The sequence below is a fragment of the Suncus etruscus genome, chromosome 15 (genome assembly GCF_024139225.1).
Source record: "Suncus etruscus isolate mSunEtr1 chromosome 15, mSunEtr1.pri.cur, whole genome shotgun sequence".
Taxonomy (NCBI): domain Eukaryota; kingdom Metazoa; phylum Chordata; class Mammalia; order Eulipotyphla; family Soricidae; genus Suncus; species Suncus etruscus.
Window position 1 is genome coordinate 65,650,058 of NC_064862.1, and position 26,675 is coordinate 65,676,732.

Genomic DNA, 26,675 nt, shown 5'->3' on the forward strand with positions numbered 1-26,675 from the left:
GACAACAAGGTTAGATCAATACCAGAATACTTCCTACCATAACAACATATTCAGAAATAATTCAAGCTTTGCACAGTATTTTATTAGTCAGTGAAGTTTATTTGAAGCAGAACTTATTGCTAATTGAAAACTGTATCCATAAAATATTTAAATGTCGATATTCATAGGAGGTAATGAATTAGATCTATGTATGTATCACAATGGACCTCAAAAATCTGATGTTGCGGGTCCGGGCGGTGGCGCTAAAGGTAAGGTGCCTGCCTTGCCTGCGCTAGCCTTGGACGGACCGCGGTTTGATCCCCCAGCGTCCTATATGGTCCCCCAAGCCAGGAGCAACTTCTGAGCACATAGCCAGGAGTAACCCCTGTGCATTACCGGGTGTGGCCCAAAAACCAAAAAAAAAAAAAATCTGATGTTGCAGTGAAAGGAACAATATGTAACGTGATATTGATACAATTCAGTAACACTTATAAAATATACATATACCATAGTACATGTTGTTTGGATATGTATATTCATATATAACATGTAAGATCATCTAAGAAATGTGTAAGAAGGATATACACCAAATTCACGATAAAAGTTATAGTCAGGGGGCCCGGAGAGATAGCACGGCGGCATTTGCCTTGCAAGCAGTCAATCCAGGACCAAATGTGGTTCGAATCCCAGTGTCCCATATGGTGTCCGTGTCCCCCCCCCCCCCCCCCCGTGCCTGCCAGGAGCTATTTCTGAGCAGATAGCCAGGAGAAACCCCTGAGCACCGCTGGGTGTGGCCCAAACCCCCCCCCAAAAAAAAAGTTATAGTCAGGCTGTAGTAAAATTTCCCAAGTGCAATATTTTAATTATAATGCATAAAGCAATAACAATTTATTGTGTTAGCTTTTTTTTTTCCCCAGACTGAAAAAATGTTTGAAAAATTGTAAGGAAAGTATTTCATGCATTCTTACCTTCTACCAAAGACCATCTAATGATAATTTTTTTAATTAAAAAAAATAGAGGCAGGGAATGATGTTTGAGAAAAGACTTTTCATTATTTGTAATGGTCCAATACATTTGATTTATTTTATTTTTAATTTGGGGGGTGGGCGGGTTCTTTTACACTAGGCAGTTTTCAGGGCTGACTCCTGGCTGAGTGCAGGCATCATTCTTAGTGGGACTTAGAGGAACATATAGGACGCCTGTGATTAAACCCTGCATTGCAAGACAAGAGCCCTACCAACTGTGCTACTGCTCCATTCCTAATTAAAACCAAACAAAACATTGAAAAATAATTTTTATAAGGACAGCATATCCGTAAAAGTACTGCGTAATTTTACATAAATAATGCATAGAAAAAGAACTGGAAACAAAATGCCACAATATTAGGTAATGAAATACTTTATTTCCTTCGTCCATTTTAAGTTTTTGTCTGGCTAGATATTTAAAATATATACTTGGAAGGGGAAATATAATGTGTCAGGTAGCCAGTAACATTCCGCATAAACCCAGACACAATTTAACAAACTTTTTCTTTGATACATTTCTCCACAGACGAGGAAGACAAGGAAGGAAGCAGATATACTAAATTAACATTGGTTACTTCATTGAAGGAGAATTGGGTGGAATCCATTACAAAAGATCGTTTGCACTTTATGTGCTGTTTTAATATTTTGTTTTAATTTGTTAGATAAGTCAAGCTCAAAACTTTTTTTTCTTTCATTAAAATTGCCCCCAAAAAATTATTCCCCGGGTTGGGCTAATTAAACTCAGTTAGTTTGTGCTTATTGTTCTGGTCTAACATTTCTCTCTCCAAGTTTCAGGATCCAGGTCTCATGGGCTAACCCGAAATCTTTGGGGGTGTTTAAAAAAAACTGATTAAAAAAAAAAATCCATAGTCTAAAAAACATTTATTTGCTCTAAAACCCATTCGTAAGAAATCTGAGTCTGAATCTTGGTCCATTTGAAACAAATCTCGACAGGTACTTACTGCTTAAAAAAAAAAAAAAAGACATGGCGTATTTAAAAATTAGAAACAAGAGAAGAAGAAGAACCTAAGGTGAAACAAAACAGAAACATTTAAAAAAGAAAAAGAAACAAGATTACTGCAATCAGCCACAAAGATTTTAAGTAGCTGTCTAGCCAGGGCTTGGGCACGGAGGTAGCGTGGCCGAGCGGTCTAAGGCGCTGGATTAAGGCTCCAGTCTCTTCGGGGGCGTGGGTTCGAATCCCACCGCTGCCAGATAAGCCTTTTGTCCCGGCGCCGCCTAGTCTGGAACCTGGACGTTCGCTTTGCTTTTGGCCGGTGCCGTAGCGCCTCCTGCTGCCAGACGCTGCGCAATGCAACGGCGGCGGGAGGCGGGGCGGGCCCGGGGCCCCCCTACCCGGAGCCCGGGGCGGAGCATTGTGGGTAAGAGGAAGCGCCAGGCCCCGCCCCGCTCCCCCCACGTGTCGTCCCGAGTTTCTCCGCCACCAACATGGCGCCTGCCTGATAGCAGCTTCGGCCGCCGCCGCCTCTGCAGCCCGCGGGACCTGGTCGGGCCGTTGTCGCCGCCGCCGCGTGCGGCTCCTGCGGGGAGGTGAGTGTGCTGCGGTGGCCGCGTCCCGCCGTGTCGGAGCCGGGCCTCGCTCGCTCACTCACTCACTCACACCCTGGGCCTCGCTGGGCCTGGGCCGGGGCTGGGCTCTGCCACTTAGGCCGGAGGGCTCCCCCGCACCGTGCCCAGGGGCTGGGGGTTCGGGGACTTTGGGGCGCCCAGGACGGGAGGACCCCAGCACACCCAGACTGGTGCAGCAGCGCCCCGGCCTAGGCCCGGCTGGGGTGGAGCAGAGGTTGCCAGAGGGGCTGCGGACGGTGGGTGGGTGGGTGACTCAGGGGACCCGCCCTGATGGGCAGCAGGGAGAGGGGACCCCCAAGCTGCCTTGGCTCCCTACTTTCTTCCCCTAGGAACCCGGTCCCTGGTCCTCCATTCATTGGCCCACACTGGCAGTCAGGGATCATGGCCCTGAGCCTGCAGCAGGGTGGCTCTGAGCACTCGGTCCTACCTAGGAGGTGTCAGCAGGGAACCTAGCAAATGAATAAGGTCGACACGCTGGAGAAAAAAAGCCTCTGGGTTTTGGGGAGACCGAGAGATCCTGATTCCTGGCACGTTTAGACGGGGTGCGAGAGAGGCCTAAAATATCTCAGGGGCACTATGCAGACAGGCCCCCAGTATGTTGCACTCTTGGCTTGGCTCAGTTGGAAAACATGTGGTCCCGCGCATCAGTTATTACGTTTGTTGCTTTATTTATAAATTTTCCTTACTGCGGTGCAGTGGATGAAAATAGTGAAGGATCCCGACAAGGTCTTCTTCCCTTCCTCCCAGCTGCGGGTGGATCCTTGAGCAAGGAAGTAGCAGCGGTGGGACTTGAACCTGCGCAGTTGTGCGTCAGAGTCCAGGCACTTGCCCACTAGACCACCCTTTCTTTTATCAGGGTTGAGCCGCATAGCAGCTAAGAGCTAAGCTCTCCGCCCTCATCAGCCAGAGCCAGAGTTTCTTCAGTGTTCTGGTTCTGCCATTCTCCAACGCTGTGTGACCTTGGGCAAATTACGCTTCCAACTTCACTTTCCTTCTTCCTTGATTGAGGCTAACAGAGCATAACTTATTGGGCTCTTGAGACAGCCGAGTGAAAAAATATACGTGGATACCCAAGGGCGGATATTTTTTCTTTCCCATAAGGCCATCTTTTGCTTTAAAAGAGTGGAGGGCTGCAGGTGACCCAGAGAAAGGAAATACTCTCTCACAGGGTTCACAGACGGAACCAGGGTGGAGACTGTTTGCCTTAACTGCCCTTAACTCCTGTTGCCATTTTGCCATCTCCCTCTAGGAGCTGGGATTATGTGGAACTTTTCCAGGCTCTGTTTAGGGTGTGGCTTGTACCATGGGTACCCTCTCTTACCTGCTTTGCTGTGTAGACCCTCCTTAGCCTTGGTTACTTATCCTCATTGTGCTGGGAGGGAGGATCTAGTGTCTTGGGTCAAGCCAGATGCACCACAGTGGAAGAAGGGCCTCTGTACTCCCAGGGAAGCTTGGATCTGGGTGCTTGGCCACCCTTCTTCCTGGGTCCCAGGGCCCAGCTCCTGAGCTCTACAGCCTCTGAGGAAAGGATCTCTGACCCTTACTCAGTGCTGTCTCCATTGCCTGCTTTATTTCAGGTTTGGTTCTAGGTAGACTGAGTTAAGGTGTACAAAGGTGTACGACCAGAGATATATAATATGGGGAGTAAAAGCACTTGCTTTGCAGTGCTCTGATGTGTGTAGGTTGTGTTTTCATTATTTCTGTATTTTATTTTTTGAGCCGCACCCAGTGATGTTCAGGGATTACTTCTGGCTCTGCACTCAGGGATCACATCTAGAGAAGCTTAGAGAACTTTATGGGGGTGCTGGAGGTCAAAACTTGCCTGGATCAGCTGCATACAAGGAAAGCACTTTAACTTCTGTACTATATTTTTGACCCCGTATTTAAAAAATATTTTTTTGAGCGTAGAGCCAGGTAAAGCACTTGCCTTGCATCCAGAAGATCGGTGGTTCAAATCCCAGTATCCCATATGGTCCCTGAGCCTGCCATGGGCGATATCTGAGCATAGAGTCAGGAGTAACCCCTGAGCGCTGCTGGGTGTGACCCCCCCCCCCAAAAAAAAAACAAAACAAAATTTAATTGATTGAGTCTATGGTTTATAATATATCTGGGTGATCCCCTGGAACCACATGGTCTCTTGAGCACAGAACCAGGATTAAATCCTAACCACCCTGCAGGTGTGGCCCAGACTCAAAGGTCATAGTTTCCAGGTCCACATGATAAAGCCAGTCAGTATGTGGTGGAGTATAAAGAGCACTGAGCACTGGAGCACTCACTGGCGCTTGTATTTCTGGTGTAGGCAGCAGCCACCCTGTGGCCAGTAGAATAGTTAGAGAAGGTGAATAGAACTTCAAAGGCCATAAAACAGGGAGAAGTAAGAGAGTGATAAGGTATTTTCCTAGCACATGACCAACCAGGTTGGATTTCTTGCATCCCATATGATTCCCCAAGCACTTCCAAGAGTGGTTTCTAAGTGCAGAGCCAGGAATACCCCCTGAGTTTTGCCAGGTGTGGCCTCCTCAAAGCCCCAAGAACAACAACAACCCCTAGAACCCCGACTCTAACAGCCTCCCGCATCACAACCCTCCTGGCCCTGACCCTCTGTAACTGCAACGTCCCTCCCACAGCCTAGTGCAGGGGTGGTGAACAAGTTCGACACAAAGAGCCAAAATTTTAAACTGTGAGAGTCAGAAAGCCACACCACGCAGTGACCTGCCAAAACAGACAAACACTCACACAAAAGCATGTAATTATAACAATAATCTATTAAACACATATTGCATTTTGCCATTTTGAGTGAGGGTCAAAATCCTGCAGTGATGGTGAGGATGTGCTGCGTCCTCCACACTAAGAAATAACGGGAAGATGTGACACACGGCACCTCCCCCACCCCTGCTGGCCCGTGCAGTTGTTTCCGAGGGATTGGAAGCCGGGATGACACAGCCTGGGGTCGGGACTCTGCGCTCATCCTCAGAGGTCCCTCCTCAGAAGCAGCAGAACAAAATCCAAACTTGGCAAAGAGCCACAGTGTACAAAATGATAAGAGGCAAAGAGCCGCATTCATTTTGGCCTGGAGCCACATGTTTGCTACCCTGGCCTAGTGGCTTTTTGCTTCACCTTTTGGGATGTTGATTAAATGCCACCTTGCCACTGAGGTCTCACCTGACCACTTGCCCAGAGCTGGGCCGCCCTGATCTGCTTGAGTTCACTCCATCACCCAGAGTTGCAGGCACTCTGTTCCTGTCCTCACCTGGGACTCAAGACCTGAGTCTGTCTGGCCCCTTGCTGCACCATGTGGCTAACATACAGCAGTCACTCAATAACTGCAGTTAAAATGTAACAGGGGGCTGACAAAGGAGGACAATGGGGGAAGCAGGCCACCCCAAGGTAGGAGATGGGAGCCAGGATGGGGTGGCCTAAATGCGCAGCTGCCTACACTGGCTACCCAGGATGCCACAGACTGTACAAAACAGACCATGACAACTAAGCTCCACTCTTCCGGAGCAGGGCGTGGATCCTGTGCACCAAGAGGGCGTGGCCTGGGAGGGCCCTGACAGTCAGTGAGACAAGCTTTGCCACTGGTGTTGGGCAGTAGGAGCTGAGGAATGCAAGGTGCCAGCAAACTGAACTTCAGGTTTTGGGTAGGGGAGCAGATGGGAGGGGCTTGGGACTACAAGGGAAGTTACTCCTGCCTCTGCAGTCATGAATCACTCCTGGTGGTCTGGGGGAACCATACGGGGTGCTGAGGATTGAATTCCAGTTAGCCGCTTGCAAGGCCAGCGCCCTCCCTCACCTGTCACTTAGGCCCCCAGGCTTCTCCTAGACAGGGTGTCCTACTGGACTGACAGGCCACTAGCCCACTCTGGCCTCTCACTTAGTGGCTTCCAAGATGCTGGACAGAGACTCACATTAAGAAACCTATTTCAGGGGCTGGAGAGATAACACAGCGGCAAGGCATTGCCTTGCACATAGCCAACCAGGGTTTAGTTCCCAGCATCCCATATGGGCCCCTGAGCCTGCTGATAGCGATTTTTGAACACAGAGCCAGGAGTAACCCCTATTTCAGAGGCTGGAGTGATAGTAACATACAGCAGGCACTGGAGTCCCTCCCCATTCACTTCGATCCCATTCCTCCATCTCCCAGATCCTTCTGTCTTTTGGGGCACAGACTAAAGGTCCCTCCCTAGTCTTTGGCCCCTTCTACTCACAGTTTTTAACCACAGACTATGTCTTTGGTAGCGGAGGGCCCACACTCACTGATGCTCAGGGCTTATGTCTGGCCCTGCACGCAGGGATCACACCTGGTAGTGTTCAGAGAGGGGACCATATAAGGTGCCAGTAATTGAACCTGGGTCTGGTGCATGCAAGGCAAATGCTCTAACACTGTGCCATCTCTCCAGCTCCCAGTTTGTCTTCTTGCGTGCTTAGGTTAAGGCATGTAATATGGCTCTAAGTATTCCTAAGAAACACTGGCAGGCTGTGTTGGTGCTGGTGAGAACTCTCTGGAAAGGGACACACCAACTCAGGAAGAATCCATTGCTCTCTGGAAAGGGACACACCAACTCAGGAAGAATCCATTGCTCCGAGCTGACTTAAGTCAGCTTGGACTTTGGGCCTCAGAGAGCACTGCCCAGGCAGGCCTAAGACTGTCGACTCTTGGCCAGATCCCCACAGCCCCATTAGTCTGAGGGTTTCTGTTACTGCAGGGGGCAGCTTCAGGAGCCTTTCCTTTTCTTTTTTTTTTTTTTTCCTTCGGGGGTTGGGTCACACCCTGCACCGCTCTGGCCCTTCAGGAGCCTTTTCAGCTCAGCATCTCTTTCTTCCCCAGCTACGGTCAGCACAGGCTCCATGGGTCCACCCGATCACCCCCACTGTTGTGCAGGTCTCTCTTAGAAGGGCTCTTGAACATTGGTGGGCTAGCCACGGCCTTGGTCCAGCTTACACAGTAGTTTCCAAAGCAGCTCTGGGGTCTCAGCATCTAGAGCTGACTCCTGGACACCCCCTCTCCCTTGCAGAAAGAGTCCGAAGACTGTGCGGCTCCCCCTAGTATGGCCAATGAAGAAGATGACCCAGTTGTCCAGGAGGTGAGCACAGCTTTGCCTTGCCCTTGTCAGGCTTTCCTCTCCTCCTTTCCTCCCACCCCCTCCCTTCCCCTGCACCCATGGCTGTGTTTTCTGCATCTCCCTCCTGCAGATCAGACACTCAGTGTGGGCTGCACTTTTCCTTCCTTCCGCTGCTAGGCCTATAAAGTCTGAACTGGCCTGACCAACAAGCACTTGTGACCTCATGGCCTATGTGTGTGGGTCTGACAGTTCTGCTTTATCCTAAGTTCCCCAAGATGCCATCTCTTAGCAGTGTTCACTGGGCCTTTGGAGTGCTGGGGATGAAGGGTATATCCCACCCCCAGGGAGCTGGGGGGGGTTTCCCTGAAGCCAGACCAAGTGTTTCCCATTTCAAGGTGGGGCCAGAGGAAGAAGGCAGAGGCTCAGGCACATGCCTAGTGTGGAGCAGAGTCAGGAGTGGCCCTGAGCATCTCCAGTTGTGACCCAGAAGCCAAAAAACTCAAAAAACAAACACCAAAGTTCTAGTACCCAGCCCATCAGGATTTTCCGGAGCACTGTCCCTACCATCCTGGTGCCCCCTACACTGGCTCCTGTGCCTGCTGACCCTTGGCTCACCCTCAAGCCCAGATAGGACAGAATTTGGGCCAAAGAAGCTTCAGGAAGCAGGAAGATGCTGCGGGGGGTGGGGGGGGGGAAGCGGGGTGTATGCAGAAGGAGGGCTGGGTCCATCTGCTGTATTTTCTGGCGTATAAGACGACCCCCTAATTTTAGTTAAAACATAGGCTTAGGCCTATATTCGCTGTATAAGACAGAACATTCCTGTGCTGCAACTGTATGTACAGTGAGCCAATCACAAAGGTTCAAAAGTTATACTGTAATAGACGTCCTCTCTGACTCTGGCCAATCTGAGCAGGCTTTTTACAGTGTAGATTCGGGTAAAGAACATTGTATAATATGCATGCATAAAAAGCCTCTTGGATTGGCTGAGTTAGAGAGGCAGTCCAAACAGTCTTGCAGTGATTGGCGCAGAATTGAGTTGGAAAATTCGTTTCGTGGCAATATCCAGACGATTTTCGTTTAGCGGCATATTGAAACATTTTTCGGGATATACTTGGCATATAAGATGATCCCTGATTTTCAGTTGACTTTCTCATTTCAAAAGTCATCGTATATGCTGGAAAATATGGTACTTTTGGAAGGAGAGACAGGTCTGTCTGTGCACTGGGCCATGGCTAGGCTTGGCCCTGACTCAGCTCACCAGAAAAGTAGCTCAGCGAAGATGCCATCTTCTTAGGTTCTGATGAGCCCTGGTAGTGCGGTCCCCTACCTCGTCCTACTTGGAGCCCCTCTCAAATGGCCTGGGCTGGAGGACCATTCACATGAGGGTTGGACTGGGCCCTGGCCTCTTATCTCCTGACTAAAGCTTCTTCCCTTCTTTCCAGATTGACGTGTACTTGGCCAAAAGTCTGGCGGAGAAGCTCTATTTGTTTCAGGTAATCACAGAGCTGGCAGGTAAAGAGCTCTGTAAAGAAGGGGGCAGTAGGCAGAGTGCCAGAGCTGCGCCCCCCCCCCCCACTGTGACCACTCAGTTTTCCACTTTAGGAGCAGATCCAGAGCCTGTTCAAGTAGGGGAGCAGTGGGTAACTAGATGGTTCAGGGGTGGGAGCTGTGCCCCTGGGGACACAGTGGTCTCAGAAAGGCCCAAATCCATGGAAACTCAGGTCTGTTCTGTGGTTCTGTGCCTCAATTTTCTCACTGAAATCGGGATAGTAGTAAACACCTGTGAGGCTTGGAGGAGCCCTTCTAGAAGTGCTTAGAACATTGGGCACAGCCACAGTGTGGAGACCCAGGGAAGGTCCCTGCCTCCTCCCATCCTCGAGGCCATTCAGACTCACCTGGCTCTCAAGTTCAGGGAGGCTGATGTGCGTCTCTTTCCAATGACTCCATGCTGCCTCTTGTCCTTGGGAGCAGCTTTATTGCGATGTAAGTCACGCCCCTTCATCTCGAATCACTCACTGAGGTTCAGGCCACACAGGTTTTGGGGCCGGGACTTGTTTTGCTCCTCTTTTACTTTTTTAAGTCAGGCATCTCCTCCCCCAGCTGCTCTAGGCAGCCATTAACCTATTTTCTGTCTTTGGATTTGCCTCTCCTGGATGCTTCTTGCCAGTGGATTCATGAAGTTGTGCCCTTTGTGGAGTCTGGTTTCTTTTACTTGGTACCCTGTTTTTGGGATCCACTCTGCTTATGATATGGATTTAAGCAGTCTTTATGGGGGACTCATACTCTGTACAGGACTTTATTCACCCCAAATTATTTACCCAGATCTAGTGGTTGAGCCCTTAGGCTATTCTGGAGAGTTCTGTGGGCAGCAGCATGGCCAAGATTTGGGGGCCATTTACTTATTTTGAGCCTATACTAGGAGTGGCTGAATAATAGCAAGTGTTGTTAACGTCTTAAGGAACTGACATTGTTTGCACCCACTTCTCAGCAAGGTTATTTGTTTTTGGGGGCACACCAAAAATACACCCAACAGTGTTCAGGGCTTAATCCTATCTCTCTACTTAGGGATCATTCCTCCAGGGGCTCAGGGGACCATATATGGTGCTGGGGATTGAACCTTGGCCAGTCACATGCAAGGCAAGCACCATGCCCACCGTGCCACTATACAGGGGCACAGAGCAGTCCAGGAGGATTTGGAGGATCATGGCCAATGATGATGGGTGTGATCCGAACAGTTGACTAAAGTTCAAATGAAGATATAGAAAGATTCTTAGGGTGCTTGGTGGGGACCAGTGCTCCCTCACTTCAACTTTCTGTTTTGGGCAAGCCCACACTGGCAGAGTTCCAGGTGCCCAGCCCCTCAGTGCCCATTCTCTGTCCATCATGTGTCCTGGCACCTCACCCAATCCCTTTAGATATCCTCTCCTTGAATGTCTGGTGGACCTACCCAACAGGGCCCTGAACTGTTGGTCCCAGGCCAATCTCTGTGGCTCTCTGAAGCCTTTGGACATGTTGGTCATGCTTCTTTGGATTCCCAGGGTATCTGGAAAGTGCCCTTAGGAAGCAGCTGGCTAGAGCCCTGCATGCAGGAGCTTCTGGTTTCACCTGTGATTCTCCTTGAATAGCTGAGGGCTCTTGGCTGACTCTCCCTTTCCTTCCAGTACCCTGTGCGGCCAGCCTCGATGACCTATGATGACATTCCGCACCTCTCAGCCAGGATCAAGCCCAAGCAGCAGAAGGTGGGTTGCCCTCTAGAGGAAAGGGGGTGTGGGGGAGGCAGGCTGATACCAGATGTCACTCATGGGGTAGGGGGTAGTATGAGGAGATGGGTCTTAATGGAGGCCAGAAGTTCAGAGAAGGAAAAAGCCAGGACAAAATGCATCCTCAGCTGGAGTAGAGAAGAGAATCAGGATGAACACATGTTCTCAGGATAAGATGGAGAATGAGGGCCCGGAGAGATAGCACAGCGGCGTTTGCCTTGCAAGCAGCCAATCCTGGACCAAAGGTTGTTGGTTCGAATCCCGGTGTCCCTTATGGTCCCCCGTGCTTGCCAGGAGCTATTTCTGAGCAGATAGCCAGGTGTGGCCTGAGCACTGCCGGTGTGGCCCAAAAAAAAACAAAAAAAAAGATGGAGAATGAGAGGGGCCATAGGGGGCCTAGAACCTTAGACCAGTTTGTCTGTGGAACACCTGCAGCATTAGCTCTATCACCTTCTAGAGGCACAGCACACACATTCTCCTCTCTCTCTTCCTCCCCCTCCTTTTCTTCTTCTCCCTCTCCCTCTCACTCCCTCCTTTCTTCCCTCCCTCCCTTCCTACTGCTCAGGGAACCATATGCTGTCTTTGGTTAGCAGGGGTCATCTGGGGTCAGCCATGTGCAAGAGAAGTTGGAAAATTTTCTGAATCTATTGATTTTTTTCAGTATTGGCACCTAAAACAAACTATATGATATTCCCTAGCCCCCTTCTTCCCCAAGAAAGCAGGCCTCTAGACTTTTCGATTTTTTTGTGTAGAATGAAGTGAGGTGCTGCTGCATTTCACTCTGACCAGGGCCAGGACAGGCAGGTGGGGTTAGGTAGGAACCAACCACATCTTGGGGTCCTCATTGCTTGGAGTGCATGGTCCCTCCAGGTAGAGCTTGAGATGGCCATCGACACCCTGAACCCCAACTATTGCCGCAGCAAAGGGGAACAGATCGCGCTGAATGTGGACGGCACCTGTGCTGATGAGACCAGCACGTACTCCTCGTGAGTGCCAGGTTTCATACTGTCCCCTTCCTCCCTCTCCTCCAAAACTTCATGAGCATCTTGATGTATCCACCTTGATGTACCTGGGTCTGTTACGGGCCTTTCCCCAGGGGAAATGCTTTCCTTTCATGGTGCCCCAGGAAGGAGTGGGAGCATCCCCTGGAACCTGTTTTGGCAAGGGTGGCAGTGACTGTAGCTGCCTTTTTTCCCCTCTGTGCTCTTCTGCTGCTCTAGGAAGCTAATGGACAAGCAGACATTCTGTTCCTCTCAGACCACCAGTAACACCTCCCGGTATGCCGCTGCACTCTACAGGCAAGGTACCCCTCGGGCAGCCAGGGATTGGGGGCTCCGGGTGGTTGGGCCGGTGAGAGGGAAGTAGGTTGGAGGCCGGGTCTGAGACTGCCCTAGGCTGACTCAAACTCTTCCCCCCAATGAGTGGCGGGCACACTTAGGGACACTGGCATTTTATTGGGGGACCAGTGGAGGCTACCTCTAGGAACTTTTTAGGTTTGGCTGCAGCCAGTGGGAATGAGGCTGCAGCATTGTTCTTCTAGGATACACACCACTCACTCTCTTTTGAGATGGGATAGACTTTTGTTGTAAGTTCAAGGTACTTGTTCTGACTCAGCAGCTTCATTTCTAGACCTTAGAACACCCCGAAGCTCATAGGCAGGTTGAAACATTGGCTCCTGCCTGAACATAGACACCCCTTCCTCCCTCCCACTGACATGCTGCTCTCACTAGGATGGTGGGTAGGTGACTCCAGTCCCGAGGGCCAGGTCCAAGGTTTTTCCTTCCTCTGCTAGGTGAGCTCCACTTGACTCCTTTACATGGCATCCTGCAGCTGCGTCCCAGCTTCTCCTACCTGGACAAGGCTGACTCCAAGCACCGTGAGAGGGAGGCAGCCAATGAAGGTAAGTCTAGTTCTTACCCAAGTGGTGTCAGGTGCAGCAGGCCCCAGACAAGGTGTCCCAGAGCTAAGGGGCAGTCTCTGTGAATGTGACCAAGTGTTACCCATGGGTGCCAGTTCTCTGGATGGAAATTGCCCACCTGAGAACCACTGGCTTCGGGCAGCTTGTAGGTCTTCACCAGGGTCCCACCCCTACCCCATCCCCCTTATGAGTCTGGAGATAGGGGATTTGGGGCCCCTGGGGCTGCATGCAGGTTCGTGTCTTACAGCTGGAGACTCTTCCCAGGATGAGGCAGAGGATGACGTGAAGCAAATTACGGTGAGCTTTGCCCAGAGACAGAAGAAGCGGGGGGTTGAGGGTTGGTGGTAGTGTCTGCAGACCCTGTTGGGATAGAAAGCCAGTGGCTCCCAGGAACCCCCATGAGGCCCTCGGCTAACAGCTGAGCTGGGCAATTCTGTCCTTGCAGTGGGTGTGGATACAACTTCTATCAGCTCTGGCTGCAGCTGGTGACTCTCCACTTACTGTTCATTAGGTTTCCCCAAATACAGCACCTTTTGGCCCACATGCACAGGTCAAGGCAGCGCCCCAGAGTGGCCTGATGCTATGTGGTGGCTGTGGCCTTGGAGAGGGGGCTCCTTGTTCTCTCTGCTGCTGTGGAATGTAGTTTCTTCCATAACGGGCTCTCCGTCTCCTTGTTGTCTGTCCTTAGAGGTCCAGGGTGATAGGTATGTGTGTTTCGGGGGGGCTTGGCGGGGGGAGGTTCCCCAGCTTCCCGGAGGCAGAGAAACTGCTGTCTCCTCACTCTGACCAGTGGGCTTGCCCAACCCAGGCCTGATGATTTAGTGCTCAGAGGGATGTGATCTGAGTTATGTGCCCACTTCTGTGGGTATGAGGCCAGGGAGGGAGCACTAGCTCTTTCTCCAAGGGAAAAGGGGTTGCCACTCCCTGGGAATAAAGATGCTGACCGGCCATTGCCAAGGACTGCTGTTCCATGGTCACAAAAGGGCCTGGTGGAACTGATATTCCGAGACTAGAGTGTGGGTGGGGTGAGCACATGGGATGTGCCCCCAGGTCTGAGCCAGCCTATCGCCCCAGGTTCGTTTCTCCAGGCCTGAGTCAGAGCAGGCCCGGCAGCGGCGAGTGCAGTCGTACGAGTTCTTGCAGAAGAAGCACGCAGAGGAGCCCTGGACGCACCTGCACTATTACGGCCTGAAGGTGAGCCTGTGGGCAGTTTTCCTCATCCCAGGCACTTTGTGTGTGTGTGTGTGTGTGTGTGTGTGTGTGTGTGTGTGTGTGTTGTGTTCGTGTGTGTGCAGTTTTGTGTGTGTCTGTCTGTCTGTCTGTCTGTCTGTCTGTCTGTCTGTCTGTCTGTCTGTACGGCTTGTGGAGCAGCAGGTCTGTCAGTCCAGATGTCTGGGGAGTTTCTCAGGAGAGCAGTGCAGTGCTGAGATCTCAGAGCTCAGTGTATGCTATGGCACCAGCTTCACCCCTGCGCTCAGCTGCCTCTGGACCCCTCCTCGCTACTACTCTGCAAGGGGCCATGGGGGCAGGGCAGGGGCAAGCCCTAGTGTCCTTCGTAAGGAATTTGTATTGGCAGAGCTAGTCTGACCTCAAGTCAGACTTGCCTCTGTCCCTAGTATCTTCCCATGGGAGAGGAGAAGATTAATAATTAGAAGGATAATAACAGAAGAGGGGTGAAGCAGGAAGAGAAGGTGCAGGATTAGAGGAGGGGTGAGGGAGAGAGGGGCCAGGACTAGGAGGGGTGAGAGGGAGGGACAGAGCTGGGGTGGAGCTGAGCCTTCTGGTTACTGGCCCAGCTCCTGTGCACTTGTTCCCATGTGGTGGCAATCCTGTGGGCAGCAGGTGGGCCGGGGATGCTGTGGAGCTGGCACTGGCTGAGGTGCCCCCTTTGCCCCTAGGACAGCCGCTCTGAGCACGAACGTCAGTATCTGCTGTGCCAGGGCTCTGGCGGAGCCGAGAACACGGAGCTCGTCAAGTCGCCCAGGTGGGCTCTGTGGGAACATCGCTGGGATGTGCCCCCCTCGGTGTGGGAGTGGGGTGTGGGCAGGAGTGATGGGGCCTCCCCTCCAACCCTCTGCCTCTGCCCCCCATGCTCTTCTCACAGTGAGTACCTTATGATGCTGATGCCACCCAGCCCGGAGGAGGAGAAGTGAGTAGAGGGTGGTTGGGTGTCCTGTTCGCTGCACACGCACACACACACATACCCACCCCCACCCCCGCCAATCTCCTGCCACTCATCACCCTTATTTTCAACAGAGACAAACCGGTGGCCCCTAGCAACGTCCTCTCTATGGCCCAGCTGCGAACCCTGCCCCTGGCGGACCAGATCAGGATCCTGATGAAGAATGGTGGGTGCCCAGCTTGCTGCCTTCCTGCCCCCAGCCTGCCCCGGTCCCCTGTGGCTGCTTTTCTGTCTTGTCCACACAGGGACAAGAGCCAGGGCACCAGGTTCCAACTGTCCAGCCACTGCCTTAGCTCATGGGGGGATGCTTCAAGTTTAGTGGTTAGTTGCAGGCAGGCTGGGTTCACGCCTGGCTTGGTGACTTTACACTCCAGTGACATGAGTTTTGAGACCAGAAACACCTTCCTTGTCATCCTCTCCAGTGGCTGCTCCCCTAAGATTGGGGGAGGGGTGGGCCGGAGAGATAACATGGAAGTAAGGCATTTGCCTTGCATGCAGAAGAATGGTGGTTCGAATCCCGGCATCCCATATGGTTCCCCGAACCTGCCAGGAGCGATTTCTGAGTGTAGAGCCAGGAGGAACCCCTGAGCACTGCCGGGTGTGACCCAAAAAAAAGAAAACCAAAAAGGGCCCAGAAAGATAACACAGCGGCGTTTGCCTTGCAAGCAGCCGATCCAGGACCTAAGGTGGTTGGTTTGAATCCCGGTGTCCCATATGGTCCCCTGTGCCTGCCAGGAGCTGTTTCTGAGCAGACAGCCAGGAGTAACTCCTGAGCACCACCGGGTGGGGTGTGGCCCAAAAACCAAAAAAAAAAAAAGAAAAGAAAAGATTGGGGGGGGTACTGTGACTGGTGGGAGGGTCTCACATGGGACTGGGCATGAGCTTGGCAGTTCTTAGCTCATGTCTCGTGTGTCCTCTCAGTGAAAGTCATGCCTTTTGCCAACTTGATGAGCCTCCTGGGCCCCTCCATCGACTCTGTGGCTGTTCTGCGTGGCATCCAGAAGGTGGCGATGTTGGTCCAAGGAAACTGGGTGGTTAAGAGGTGAGTTTATTGCTGGTGTTTGGGTTTGAGTCTTCTCCGATGCTTTCTCTTTGTCTTGTCTTGTCTGCTCACATTACACTTCAGTTCATTCTTACCTTCTACCTGACTCTTTGACTATTACTTAATTTCTCTCTTGGATTCAGCACTTTTCCTTATTAATTACCAGTTTTTAGTCTCCTGTCAGAGTCCTTGGGGGATTTTCTTTTTCTCTCCTCCCAATTCATACAGGGGCATGTTAAAACCACACAGTCCACACTCCTAGAGCTACACACATCTTGGTCTTTCCCTTCTGTCCCTCTTTCCTTTCTGAGCTCTCTGAGATGGCTTTCTTCTATGGGAAGGGCTGGTACCTCCTTTATCATCTCTGTAGAACTGGACCCCCCTGGGTTGTATTTTGGACTACATGGATTCTCCCTTGCAAAGTTCATTCTTCCTTGGGAAGAAAGGTCTTTATTTCTCTCTGATCAGCTCCAAAGGTTTTTTCTTAGTTTGCTTTCCCACGGTTCCATTAAGGAACATCTAAAGTGCGAATTTCTTATGTGACTTTTCGAGATTTAAGGGCTTAGAGTTTGTGCTTTGATAACTTTTCAGTGAGCCCTGGGCTAGACCCGAAGTTTCTTACCCATACCATATCTTTGTACTGCATCTTTCAAATCATGTCTTTGTCCACCCATCTGTTTTTGGGCACTTGAGTTGTTTCCATGTTTTGGCCATTATAAATTGCACTGTGGTGGACATATGTTTATTTGAATCAGAGTTTTGTGTTTGGCTGTCTGCGTAGGAATGAAGTTGTTGAATGGTGTGGTAGATTTGTTTTTAACTCTTTTAGACAGCCCCAGTTCGTTTTCCGTGAAGGCTGGACCGGTTCACATCCCTACCAGTGAACGCAGGCTCCTCTCTCATCAGCACTGGGCGTTTCTGGCCTTTTCATACAAGTCATTGTCACAGCCTGAGGTGATGTCTCCTTGCTTTGATTGGCATTGTCTAATGCTGGGGGGTTGGAGATGAGAGAGAGAGAGATTTGTGTGTGTACTCATTACCATCTCTTTGTTCCTTGGTGAAGTTTTTTCAGGCCCCCGTTTCCCCCATTTGTCCTCATATGGCCCATTTCCAGCAGTGCTCAATCTGGTGTGTGTGGGCCTGATGTTCAAGTGCTGAGTAACATACCTGACCACATGCACACGGACAGCTGCATGGGGTGGACTAAGGCCTTGCCCCTTCCTTCCCCATCCTAGCTTCCTTCCCTCATCTTTTCCTGGGCTGGTTTTTATTGTTGAGTTTTATTAGTTATTGACATAGCTTTGTCTGTTAGCCAGCTACTTTGTCAGGTGTATGTTCTATGAGAGGATTTTTCCCATTTAGTACCATGTCTTCATATTAATAATAGTTTCTCTCACTGTGCAGAAGCTTTTTCATTTGATGTAATCCCATTTCTTTGGTTTATTTATTCTTCGTTTTGTTTCGGGGCCACACCTGATGGTACTCAGGGCTTACTCCTGGCTCTGCTCACAGATCACTCCTGGCAGGTTCAGGGGACCATGTGTGACACTCGAACCCTTGTCGAGCATGTGCAAGGATAAGCACCTGGCCTGTTGTACTTAATGCATCTCTGGGATTGTTGCCTGCCTTCTTCAGGATATTTTGTGGTCTCACCCATTTGACATGTAGGGTGAGAGCAGACCAGTCTTCATTCGTGGCCTGTGGCCATCCAGTGTTTCCAGCTCCACTCAATGGACATACTGAGGAGGCAAAGGGTGGAGTTGGATGGTGGGAAGGAGGCCACGAGGCCTAGGGCACAGGCAGATCGCAAATGCTGTCGACTCAGCACTGGGGCCTTCGAAAGCTCAGCTCTTACACTCTCTCACCCTCACTTCTAGCCTCTCCTCTCTAGGATCAAGGCCTGTCTGCCCAACTCCTCTGCCTACCACTTTCTGTGGGCTCAGCACCCACCTGCCCCTCCTCGGCTCTATCTGCCTTCCTTAGTCCTGGGCCTGACCAGCCTGCCTGGGCCTCAGTTTTCTCCCACATGCTGTGGGCCTCAGCACTGGGCTAGGTAGAACTTTTAGGGGGGAGCAAGCTCATGTCTCATAGTGTGGGGTTTCATGGAGCTGTGGGACACAAGCTGGGTGGATGCTGTAGTGGATGGGATGAGGCTCATCTGCCCTTTCTATTCTCGCCGACAGCGACATTCTGTACCCCAAGGACTCCTCCAGTCCGCACAGTGGGGTGCCTGCCGAGGTTCTCTGCCGAGGTCGAGACTTCGTTGTAAGTATTCATATTTGAGCTGGGGGTGAAGTGGAGAGTGGTGTGCAGTGGAGAGTGATGTGATGGGGGTCTCAGGGCATTCAGGGCCTGGGCAGATGGGGGCACGGAAGCATTTGGAACTGAGTGGGGGATTATGGGATACCATGAGGTTTTAGGGAGCAGAGCAGGCCTCAGGCAGCTCATTGCTGGGAGGTACAGCCTCTGTGTTCAGCCCAGGGTTTAAGGGACTGTCTTGGTATCATCTGTCCCCCAGATGTGGAAGTTTACGCAGAGCCGGTGGGTGGTGCGCAAGGAGGTGGCGGCTGTGACAAAAGTAAGTGATATTCTAGGCCCAAGGCATAGGATTCCTTTGCCAGAGGGAACCGGGGACCCCTAGACCACCCTCACCTGCCACCTCCTCTGCCAGAGGGGACTGGGGGCTCCTAGACCACCCTCACCTGCCTCCTGTGTCCTAGCTCTGCACAGAGGACGTGAAAGACTTCCTAGAGCATATGGCCCTGGTGAGGATCAACAAAGGCTGGGAATTCATCCTGCCGTATGATGGCGAGTTCATCAAGAAGCATCCAGATGTGGTCCAGCGGCAGCACATGCTGTGGACAGGCATCCAGGCCAAGTAAGGGGGTCTGCCTGGTCATGCCTACAGTCGTGACAGGGTGTCCTGGGGAAAGACCTGGGGTGATACAGAGAAAGCATCCAGGAGTAGAGTTTGACCAGGGCACATGGATGGGCAAAGGTCTGATCCCGTGCGTGAGTGAGATCTGGGCTGCACCTTTGGGACCTACCTGCCCTGGCTGGGGTCCGCTGTTTATTTAAGGGCTTTCTCTTTGCAGGCTAGAAAAAGTATACAACCTCGTGAAGGAAGCTGTGCCAAGAAAACCGGATACACAGTCAGGTGTGTGGGGGGCCCAGGGGTCCCCTGACCTGACTGGCCTCACCTTGGGTCCTGAATAGCCACTGTTCTCATCCCTGGAGAGGGGCTTCTAGCACTTGGGAGCTGTGCCCTGGTGCTGCTCTGTGCCCTTCTGTCTTCCTGGCTCGACAGAGGCGGCTGAAGCACAGGAAAGCTTGTGGGAACTGGCTCTTTCAGAGCCCCACCAAGACTGGTTGCTTGCTGCACCCTTGCATAAGCCCCTGGGGACAGTAGGATTGTTCTGCAGGCCTTTGTCCTCAGTGCTTCTCTGAGCAGTGTTGTGTCCCTATTCCCTAGGACCCACCGGACTGCTCTCTGGGGACCAATGTGTCCAGCTGGCCAAGGGCAAGGCCCAGCAGAATCATGCTCTGCTGGAGCGGGAGCTGCAGCGGCGGAAGGAGCAGGCACGGGCAACTGCCCTCCTGCCTGGGGTGCGTGTCAAGGAGGAGCCTATGAGTGAAGATGGAGAGGATGACGAGGAACAGGAGGCGGATGGCTCCGTGGAGGCCATGGACACAACCCCCAGCGGTGCTGGCTTTCACCAGAGACTGGCCAACGGGCTGCCTGCTGGGCGGACAGCCAGTGGGGACAGCTTCAATGGGCATGTGCCCCCCAACTTCGCCGGCACCCCCGTGGCCCAGGAGCTGCGGGCCTTTGTTCAGGCCACTTTCCAGAGGCAGATCGTACTGACGCTCAGCGAGCTTAAGCGCCTCTTCAACCTGCACCTGGCCAGCCTGCCCCCAGGCCACATGCTATTCAGCGGCATCTCAGACCGTGTGCTGCAGGACACGGTGCTGTCGGCTGGCTGCAGGCAGATCCTGGTGCCTGTGAGTAGTGCTGCGGACGGGTGTGTGGGTGGGTGTGGGTGTAGCATGGGGGTGCTTGCAAGACTTGAGCACTGGCCGTGGAATGTGCATTGCAGGACAAGCTGGCAGCTGGCTCCATTCACAGTGCATGGCAATAGCCTTAGTGTACATCGCAGTTTCCCAGCTGGTCTGGAGATCGAGGCCCAGGAACCTCACTGAGGCCTGTGGGTGAAAAGTGGCATTTGCCCTCCCCAAAGCTCTTGCCCTATCATTAGCAAGGGCATCTGTGAGGGGGCCGAGCTAGGATTAAGACCTTTTCCCTCAGCTGGGGCCAGAATGCTAAGGTATGCCTGAGAATGGGGAGTCTAGGGGGCATCTTCTGACCTCCCAGACTCTGCTCATTTCTGGTAGAAATGGGGCAAGAGATTGGGTGGATCAGAAGCATCTGTAGCCTTGGGATGAAGAGCCGGAGCAGGATGAGGGACTCTAGGTCTCAGGCTAGTTGGGTTGGCCCAAAGTGTCTTCCGGTAAATTTTCTCAGGCCTCGTCAGTTCTGCCCCCAGCTGACCCAGCACCAGATGCTCCTCTTTCTTTGAGCTGTGCTCTGGAAACCAGGAGGTAGATAGTCAGACAGGAAACCTGGCTCGATGGGGGTGCAGGCATGAGAGGTGTCCTCTTTAGAAGGCCGGTCTGGGGCACTCATACGTCTCTGGAGCTGTTTTCTACGCTTTGCTGCTTTGGGGCCCCTCTGGTCAGGGTGAGCTTAGGGGAAAGCAAAGGCACAAGTGAGGGCTGGGACCCTGAGTCCTTCAGGCAGTCTCACGTGCCCCCCGCAGTGAAGCTGGAGACACAGGTTTGTGGTGTTGGCATCAGGAGTTGGCACAGGAAGGAGTTCTATCTGCAGAGCTGGACTGAGACTGGAGGGGTGTTGGCAGCCCCCCCTCACGTCCAGGCCTTGTGGCAGTTTCCCCCACAGACTGCTGCTTCCCCCGACGAGCAGAAGGTGTTCGCCCTCTGGGAGTCTGGAGACATGAGTGACCAGGTGAGGCACATTTGCTGTTGCTTCCCCACAGGTGGGGAGACCAGAGAGCAAAGAGGGGTGCTGAGCCAGAGTCAGTGGATCCAAATGTCACATTCTTTATATATTTTTTGGAAGAGGGTGCATGCTCCTAAGCAGTGCTCAGGAGGTTCAGAGCCCCCTTCTATGGGACTGTTGGTTTAGCACAGGGGCCTGAGGATGTGGCACTGCTGTGGGCCCCTGGGGCTGCCCCCAGCAACGCTCAGGGAACCCATATGGCACCATGCTCCACACCTGCTCGGCCTTTTGTGCAGTGTATGCTTGAGCTCTGGTTTGAACCTGTTGCACAAGGCCACATTCACCTGAATCCTAGTTGGGTAGAAAACACAGAAGTCACTTGTGTGTTCATGTCTTAAATGGGTGGGTTTTTTTCTCTCCAAGTAGTATTAGTGCTGGTACTGGATGTGTTCAGGGGAAAATATCCTTTTCCCTTTAATCCAAAACTTATTTTGCTTTAATTTTTTTTTAACTTTTTTGGGGGGGGGCTTTGGGTTTTGGGTCACACCCGGCAGTGCTTGGGGTCACTCCTGGCTCTATGCTCAGAAATCGCTCCTGGGAACCATATGGGATGCCAGGATTCAAACCACTGTCCTTCTGCATGCAAGGCAAACGCCCTACCTCCATGCTATCTCTCCGGACCCTAAATTTTTGGTTTTTAAGGTTAGTCTGGCAGTGCTCAGGGGTTTATTCCTGGCTCTGCACTCAGGAATCACTCCTGGCTGATCATGTGGGATGCCTGGGATCAAATATGGATTGGCTACATGCAAAGCAAATGCCTTACCTGCTGTGTTCTCAGTCCAGCCCCACTTTATCCCAGATTTGGGATTTTTTTTTCCCTTGGGCTATATGCAGTGTCCCACTGTGGCTATTCATTACAACTTCTGTAGTAATTCAGAGATGGACATTAGACCAGCTATATTAGACCCGGCCTTGTCTCCTGTGAGTGGCTTCAGCTGTTCCTCATCCTTTAATATGCACTCATGTGCAAATTATGTGGCCACAGAGTCATGTTTGTGAGTGAAGACTCAACACAAACAACTACTTCTGATCCCTTTCAACAGAGTTCCTCAAACAACGGTCTACGGGCCACATGCAGCCCACTAAGGACATTTATTCAGCCTGTTGGGTATTTTTGCTGCCTGTCCTGCTTAGCAGCCAACTTGTCCTGGGCCTGTAGTGTGCATATGTGGGATGTGCCGCACTCCGACTCTCCTCCTTCTCTTTGTCTTTCCATTCCTCCTCTCAGTCTTGGGCAGGGGTCCTCATGCCCTGTGTGCCACTATTGTTTATAGGTTTTTGTTTGTTTTTTTTAACTATAGTTTAGTCCTCCAATAGTCCAAGGGACAGTGAATTGGCCTCCTGTTTAAAAGTTTAGGACTCCTGGGGCCAGAGAGATAGCACAGCGGTAGGGCGTTTGCCTTGCATGCTGCCGATCCAGGACAGAAAGTGTTCAAATCCCAACATCCCATATGGTCCCCTGTGCCTGCCAGAAGTAACCCCTGAGTGCTGCTGGATGTGACCCAAAAACCAAAAAAAAAATAATAATAATAATAAAAATAATAAGTTTAGGACTCCTGCCTTTTGGGCTCTGTTCAGATGGGCAGTCATTTCTCCTGCCTTTCTCTGCAGAAGTGTGGCCATTGAGACTTTGCTTGGCCTTTGCAGCCTCATTCAAAAAGGGGGGGGGGGGGGGACACAAATACTTTTTCCTTCTTTTAATTATTTTTTAATTTTATTGTTTTAAATCGTCATTTTATTGCATTCAAGAGAGATGTGTTTATCTCACCCTGAAGCCCTGGGCAAGACTTTTATCAACGACTTACACCTGGAGCCAGGCTGGGGTGGGGGTTCTTGTTTGGGGTGTTCCCATTCTAGGCGATGGTTTCCCGATAATAACATGGTTTTACTGCTAAAGCATCGACAGGTCTTGCTTGAAATTTTCTCCAAAAATTACCGGGTGCGCCGGAACATGATCCAGTCTCGACTGACTCAGGAGTGTGGAGAAGATCTAAGTAAACAGGAGGTGGATAAAGTGTTAAAGGTATGTTTCATGCAGCAGCCTGGGACTGGGCCTCTGCTGGGGCCAGGCATGGGGGTGGGGTGGGGTGGGGGGGTGGGGATTGGACGGACACATGACTACACGACCTCAGTTAGCCCTTGCCCATTTTGGCCACTGGCTGTGGAAAAGAGGCCTCCTCCTGGTCTTTTGCCTGCCTGTTAATTTAGGGTTTGCCTAAGGAACAGGCGGGGTGTGCCCACCCCCAAGCTGACATAGGCCACATCACAATGTGGTTCCATGCCTCTGGACTCATTCTTGAGAGTGACAGGTCCTGTGCTAGTACCCTGACTCCTGTCTTTATGGCCATAGCCACATGCTAACTCCGGTGCTCTTGGCTTTCAGTATGATCCATATACTCACATATATTCACTCTGGGGAAGTGGGGAGTTTGGGCCATAACCCAGTGGCAGTTGGGTTACTCCTGGCTCTGTGTTCAGGAATCACTTCTGGCAGGCTTGGGATCATGGGATGCCAGGGATTAAACTTGGGTTGTCTTTGTGCAAGGCAAACGCTCTCCCTCTAAGTTCATCTTTAAGAAGGCTGTATGGACACTTAGTAGAACAGCATATGCCTAGCATGTTTTGAGACCCTGAGTTTGATCCCCAGCAACCTGCTTCTGTACCCCCAATGTAGCCCTGGAGACCCCCAAGGATCAGCCAGTGGGGCTGATGTCAGCAGGAGGGGCCATCTACACACACCCCATTGCTGTGGCAGCACATGTGAAGAAACTAGAATATGTGCCAGGTCTTGTGTGTAAACAGGACTTGTAGTGCGTCTCCGAACCGACCGGGCTACAGATGTCTTATTTGGGGAAACGCAGATACTCAGAAGGCTCACATTTTGTTTACACTCTAATTGGCACCCATTCCACACAAAATTTTGTTTTATTTATTTATTTTTGTTTTTTTGAGCCACAGCCAGTGACACTTGGGTTACTCCTGGTTCTGTGCTCAGAAATCACTCCTGGCAGGCTTAGGAGACCATATAGTGTGTCGGGGATCGAACCCTCATCCGTCTTGGGTCAGCTATGCTATGCAAGGCAAACGCCCTTCCACTGTGCTACCACTCTGGCCCCCAACTTTATTTTTAATTTTTGTATTGTTACTGATAATAGTGTTGATAGTTAATAGTTATTGATAATAATTGACTGTTTTCATCACCCACCACTGGAGCTACACTTCCTCCCTTTTCACCCTGTCCCCAGGTGTCTTCTCACACCCCATCTCCCTTATGTTTGGTGCATTCAACATCCAGGGCCATATCTTGGGACACTGTAGCACTTTGCTGTGTTTAGAATAGTGACTTTACAGCATATTCACTCACCTCCAAATGCTGGGCGAGGAGCATACACTGAGGACACCCAAACAGTTGCCCAATTTTGTGCACAGGCAGATGTTTTTTTTTTTTTGGTTTGGATTTTTGAGGGGGCTTCACCCTGCCCTGCTAAGGGCTGAAGCCTGGATGACACCCTGTACTCTCCTGCTGGGCTCCTTTCACATGCCAGTCAAGTGGCATGTCCATGGCCCGCAGAGACAGCCACCACTCTGAAACCGCTCCTCTCCCTTCCCAGGATTGCTGCGTCAGCTATGGCGGCATGTGGTATCTTAAGGGCACGGTTCAGTCTTGACAACGGTTGCAAACTACCAACCTGATAAATCCAAGGCCAGGAAGGACCCCGCAGAACCAGCTGGGGCGGAAGTGGCATCTTGACAACTTTGGCAGATGCAAAGAAGGAGGGACGGTGGGTCTCGGGCCTGTGGCGTCTCACTGCCCGGCGGACAAGGGGCCATACGCGCTGTCAGAGGCAGCCACCCGCGTCAGCTGCTCCCAGGAGAAACCAGCTGGCACCTTCTTTCCAGTACGATTTGAAATTTCTGATGTATTTTGCTTACTCTTTGGTTTCATTCTCATAATAAAGAGAGTGTATACTGACTTGGGCAGGATAACGGAAATCATGGTTTAAGATTCACTTTTCAAACTTTAATGCCAATGTGGTCTAAGTTATGTTTACAAGATGAAGAAAACCTTAAGGGGTTTTTATTAATATTTAAAATGCCTAGAAGCCAATATATATATAGTCTTTGATTATATCTGCCAATTAAACAAACCAAATTGTTTTACGGTTGGATTTCTGTGGCCACTTCACTTTTGAAAACAACCTACTTTATGTAACAGTCTAAACTGTTTACATGAGCCATAGCAAAAAAAAAAAATCAGAATACAATCTATCCCGTTCTTCCTTTTTGCATAAGGATGCAAATAAATACCAGGTAAGTATGGAACAATGTATAAGTGAGGTCATCACACATGGATGTAAAATTTTTATATTTTGTGTATTTTTAAAATAAACGCTAACACTAACCTAGCATCGAACTGTTGCTGTCTTCCAGTGGGTGCAGAAGGGTGAGGTGGTGGGTTACTCCCAATGCAGGGTCCATAACTGAGATGGAACAGCAGAGACGGAGAAGTTTCTGCTTTGCACTGCTTAATAGAACTGCAGTGGTAGATAGAATTTAAAGGATCCTAGTGACAAGGTTAAATGTTTGACGTATATCAAAATTTCAGAATCTCTTACCTTACACATATGACACTTGCTTTGCTAAGATGCCACATATGTAAGTGAGGGTCTCCAGATTATGTTTCTTTTTCTTTTTTCTTTTTGGTTTCTGGGCCACACCCAGTGATGCTCAGGGGTTACTCCTGGCTATGCACTCAGAAATCGCTCCTGGCTTGGGGGACCATATGGGATGCCGGGGTATCAAACTGCAGTTCGTCCTAGATTACTACATGCAAGGCAATCGCCCTACAGCTTGTGCCACAGCTCTGGCCTCTTCATTTTTTTTTTCCATATCTAAAGTCTTATATAATCTGGGTTGGGCAAAATGTGATTTTTTTTTTTTTAGTGATGCAAAATGGAGTTTTATTTTTGGGTTTGGTTTGGGTTGGGGGTCATTGGGTTGTGGTGTTCAGGGTTTATTCCTGACTCTGCACTTAGGGATCACTTTTGGCAGGCTTCAGAGGCCATATGAGGATCAAACCCAGGTCTGCAGTATAAGGCAAGTATCCTACCACAAAATAATTTTATTAAGAGAAGGTTATACATGATTTATTTCAAATTGTCTTGGCCTGGAGGTCTCTGTGTACATTAAAATTAATCTGGGAGACTGGAATAATAGCACTGGAGTACTATTAGTACAAATTAGTACTATTACTGGAGTAATAGTGGGTAGTGCATTTGCCATATGCATTTGCATATGGCTGATGTGCATCCCATATGGTCCCCCAAACACCTCCAGGGTAATTCCTGAGCTCAAAACCAGTAGTAATCTCTGAGTACTGCTGGGTGTTGCCTCCAAACAAAATTAATCTGGAATCGATTACATTCCTGACTCTCAACATGTGAAGATGAACCAGATTGTTAGCTAGAGAAATAGAACGGCAGGTAAGGCACTTGACCACCCTCCACACACACACACACACACACACACACACACACAC

At 50.8% G+C, this 26,675-nt stretch overlaps 1 protein-coding gene and 1 non-coding gene across 2 annotated transcripts; both read left to right on the forward strand.

Annotated features, from left to right (window-relative positions):
- The first annotated feature begins 2,136 nt into the window (after window positions 1-2,136).
- Window positions 2,137-2,218, forward strand: TRNAL-AAG (transfer RNA leucine (anticodon AAG)). Its single transcript has one exon. It is a non-coding gene; the product is annotated as a tRNA-Leu (tRNA).
- A 224-nt stretch (window positions 2,219-2,442) lies between these two features.
- POLR3E (RNA polymerase III subunit E) lies at window positions 2,443-25,542 on the forward strand. Its single transcript, XM_049789510.1, has 21 exons — window positions 2,443-2,555; window positions 7,610-7,678; window positions 9,100-9,150; window positions 10,819-10,896; window positions 11,788-11,903; window positions 12,138-12,220; window positions 12,710-12,817; window positions 13,083-13,132; window positions 13,910-14,029; window positions 14,734-14,819; window positions 14,940-14,984; window positions 15,092-15,183; window positions 15,939-16,059; window positions 18,243-18,324; window positions 18,578-18,637; window positions 18,780-18,937; window positions 19,155-19,216; window positions 19,532-20,061; window positions 21,005-21,082; window positions 23,034-23,159; window positions 24,748-25,542. The coding sequence occupies exons 2-21, from the start codon at window positions 7,643-7,645 to the stop codon at window positions 24,802-24,804; spliced, it is 2,139 nt and encodes a 712-aa protein (XP_049645467.1). The 5' UTR covers window positions 2,443-2,555; window positions 7,610-7,642; the 3' UTR covers window positions 24,805-25,542.
- Window positions 25,543-26,675: the final 1,133 nt, after the last annotated feature.

Coding starts and splice junctions, on each gene's coding strand:
- POLR3E (XM_049789510.1), top strand. CDS start 7,643: ATGGCCAATGAAGAAGATGACCCAGTTGTCCAGGAG. Junction 14,030..14,733: donor TGCACTATTACGGCCTGAAG/GTGAGCCTGTGG, acceptor CTTTGCCCCTAG/GACAGCCGCTCTGAGCACGA. Junction 16,060..18,242: donor GGAAACTGGGTGGTTAAGAG/GTGAGTTTATTG, acceptor TCTCGCCGACAG/CGACATTCTGTACCCCAAGG.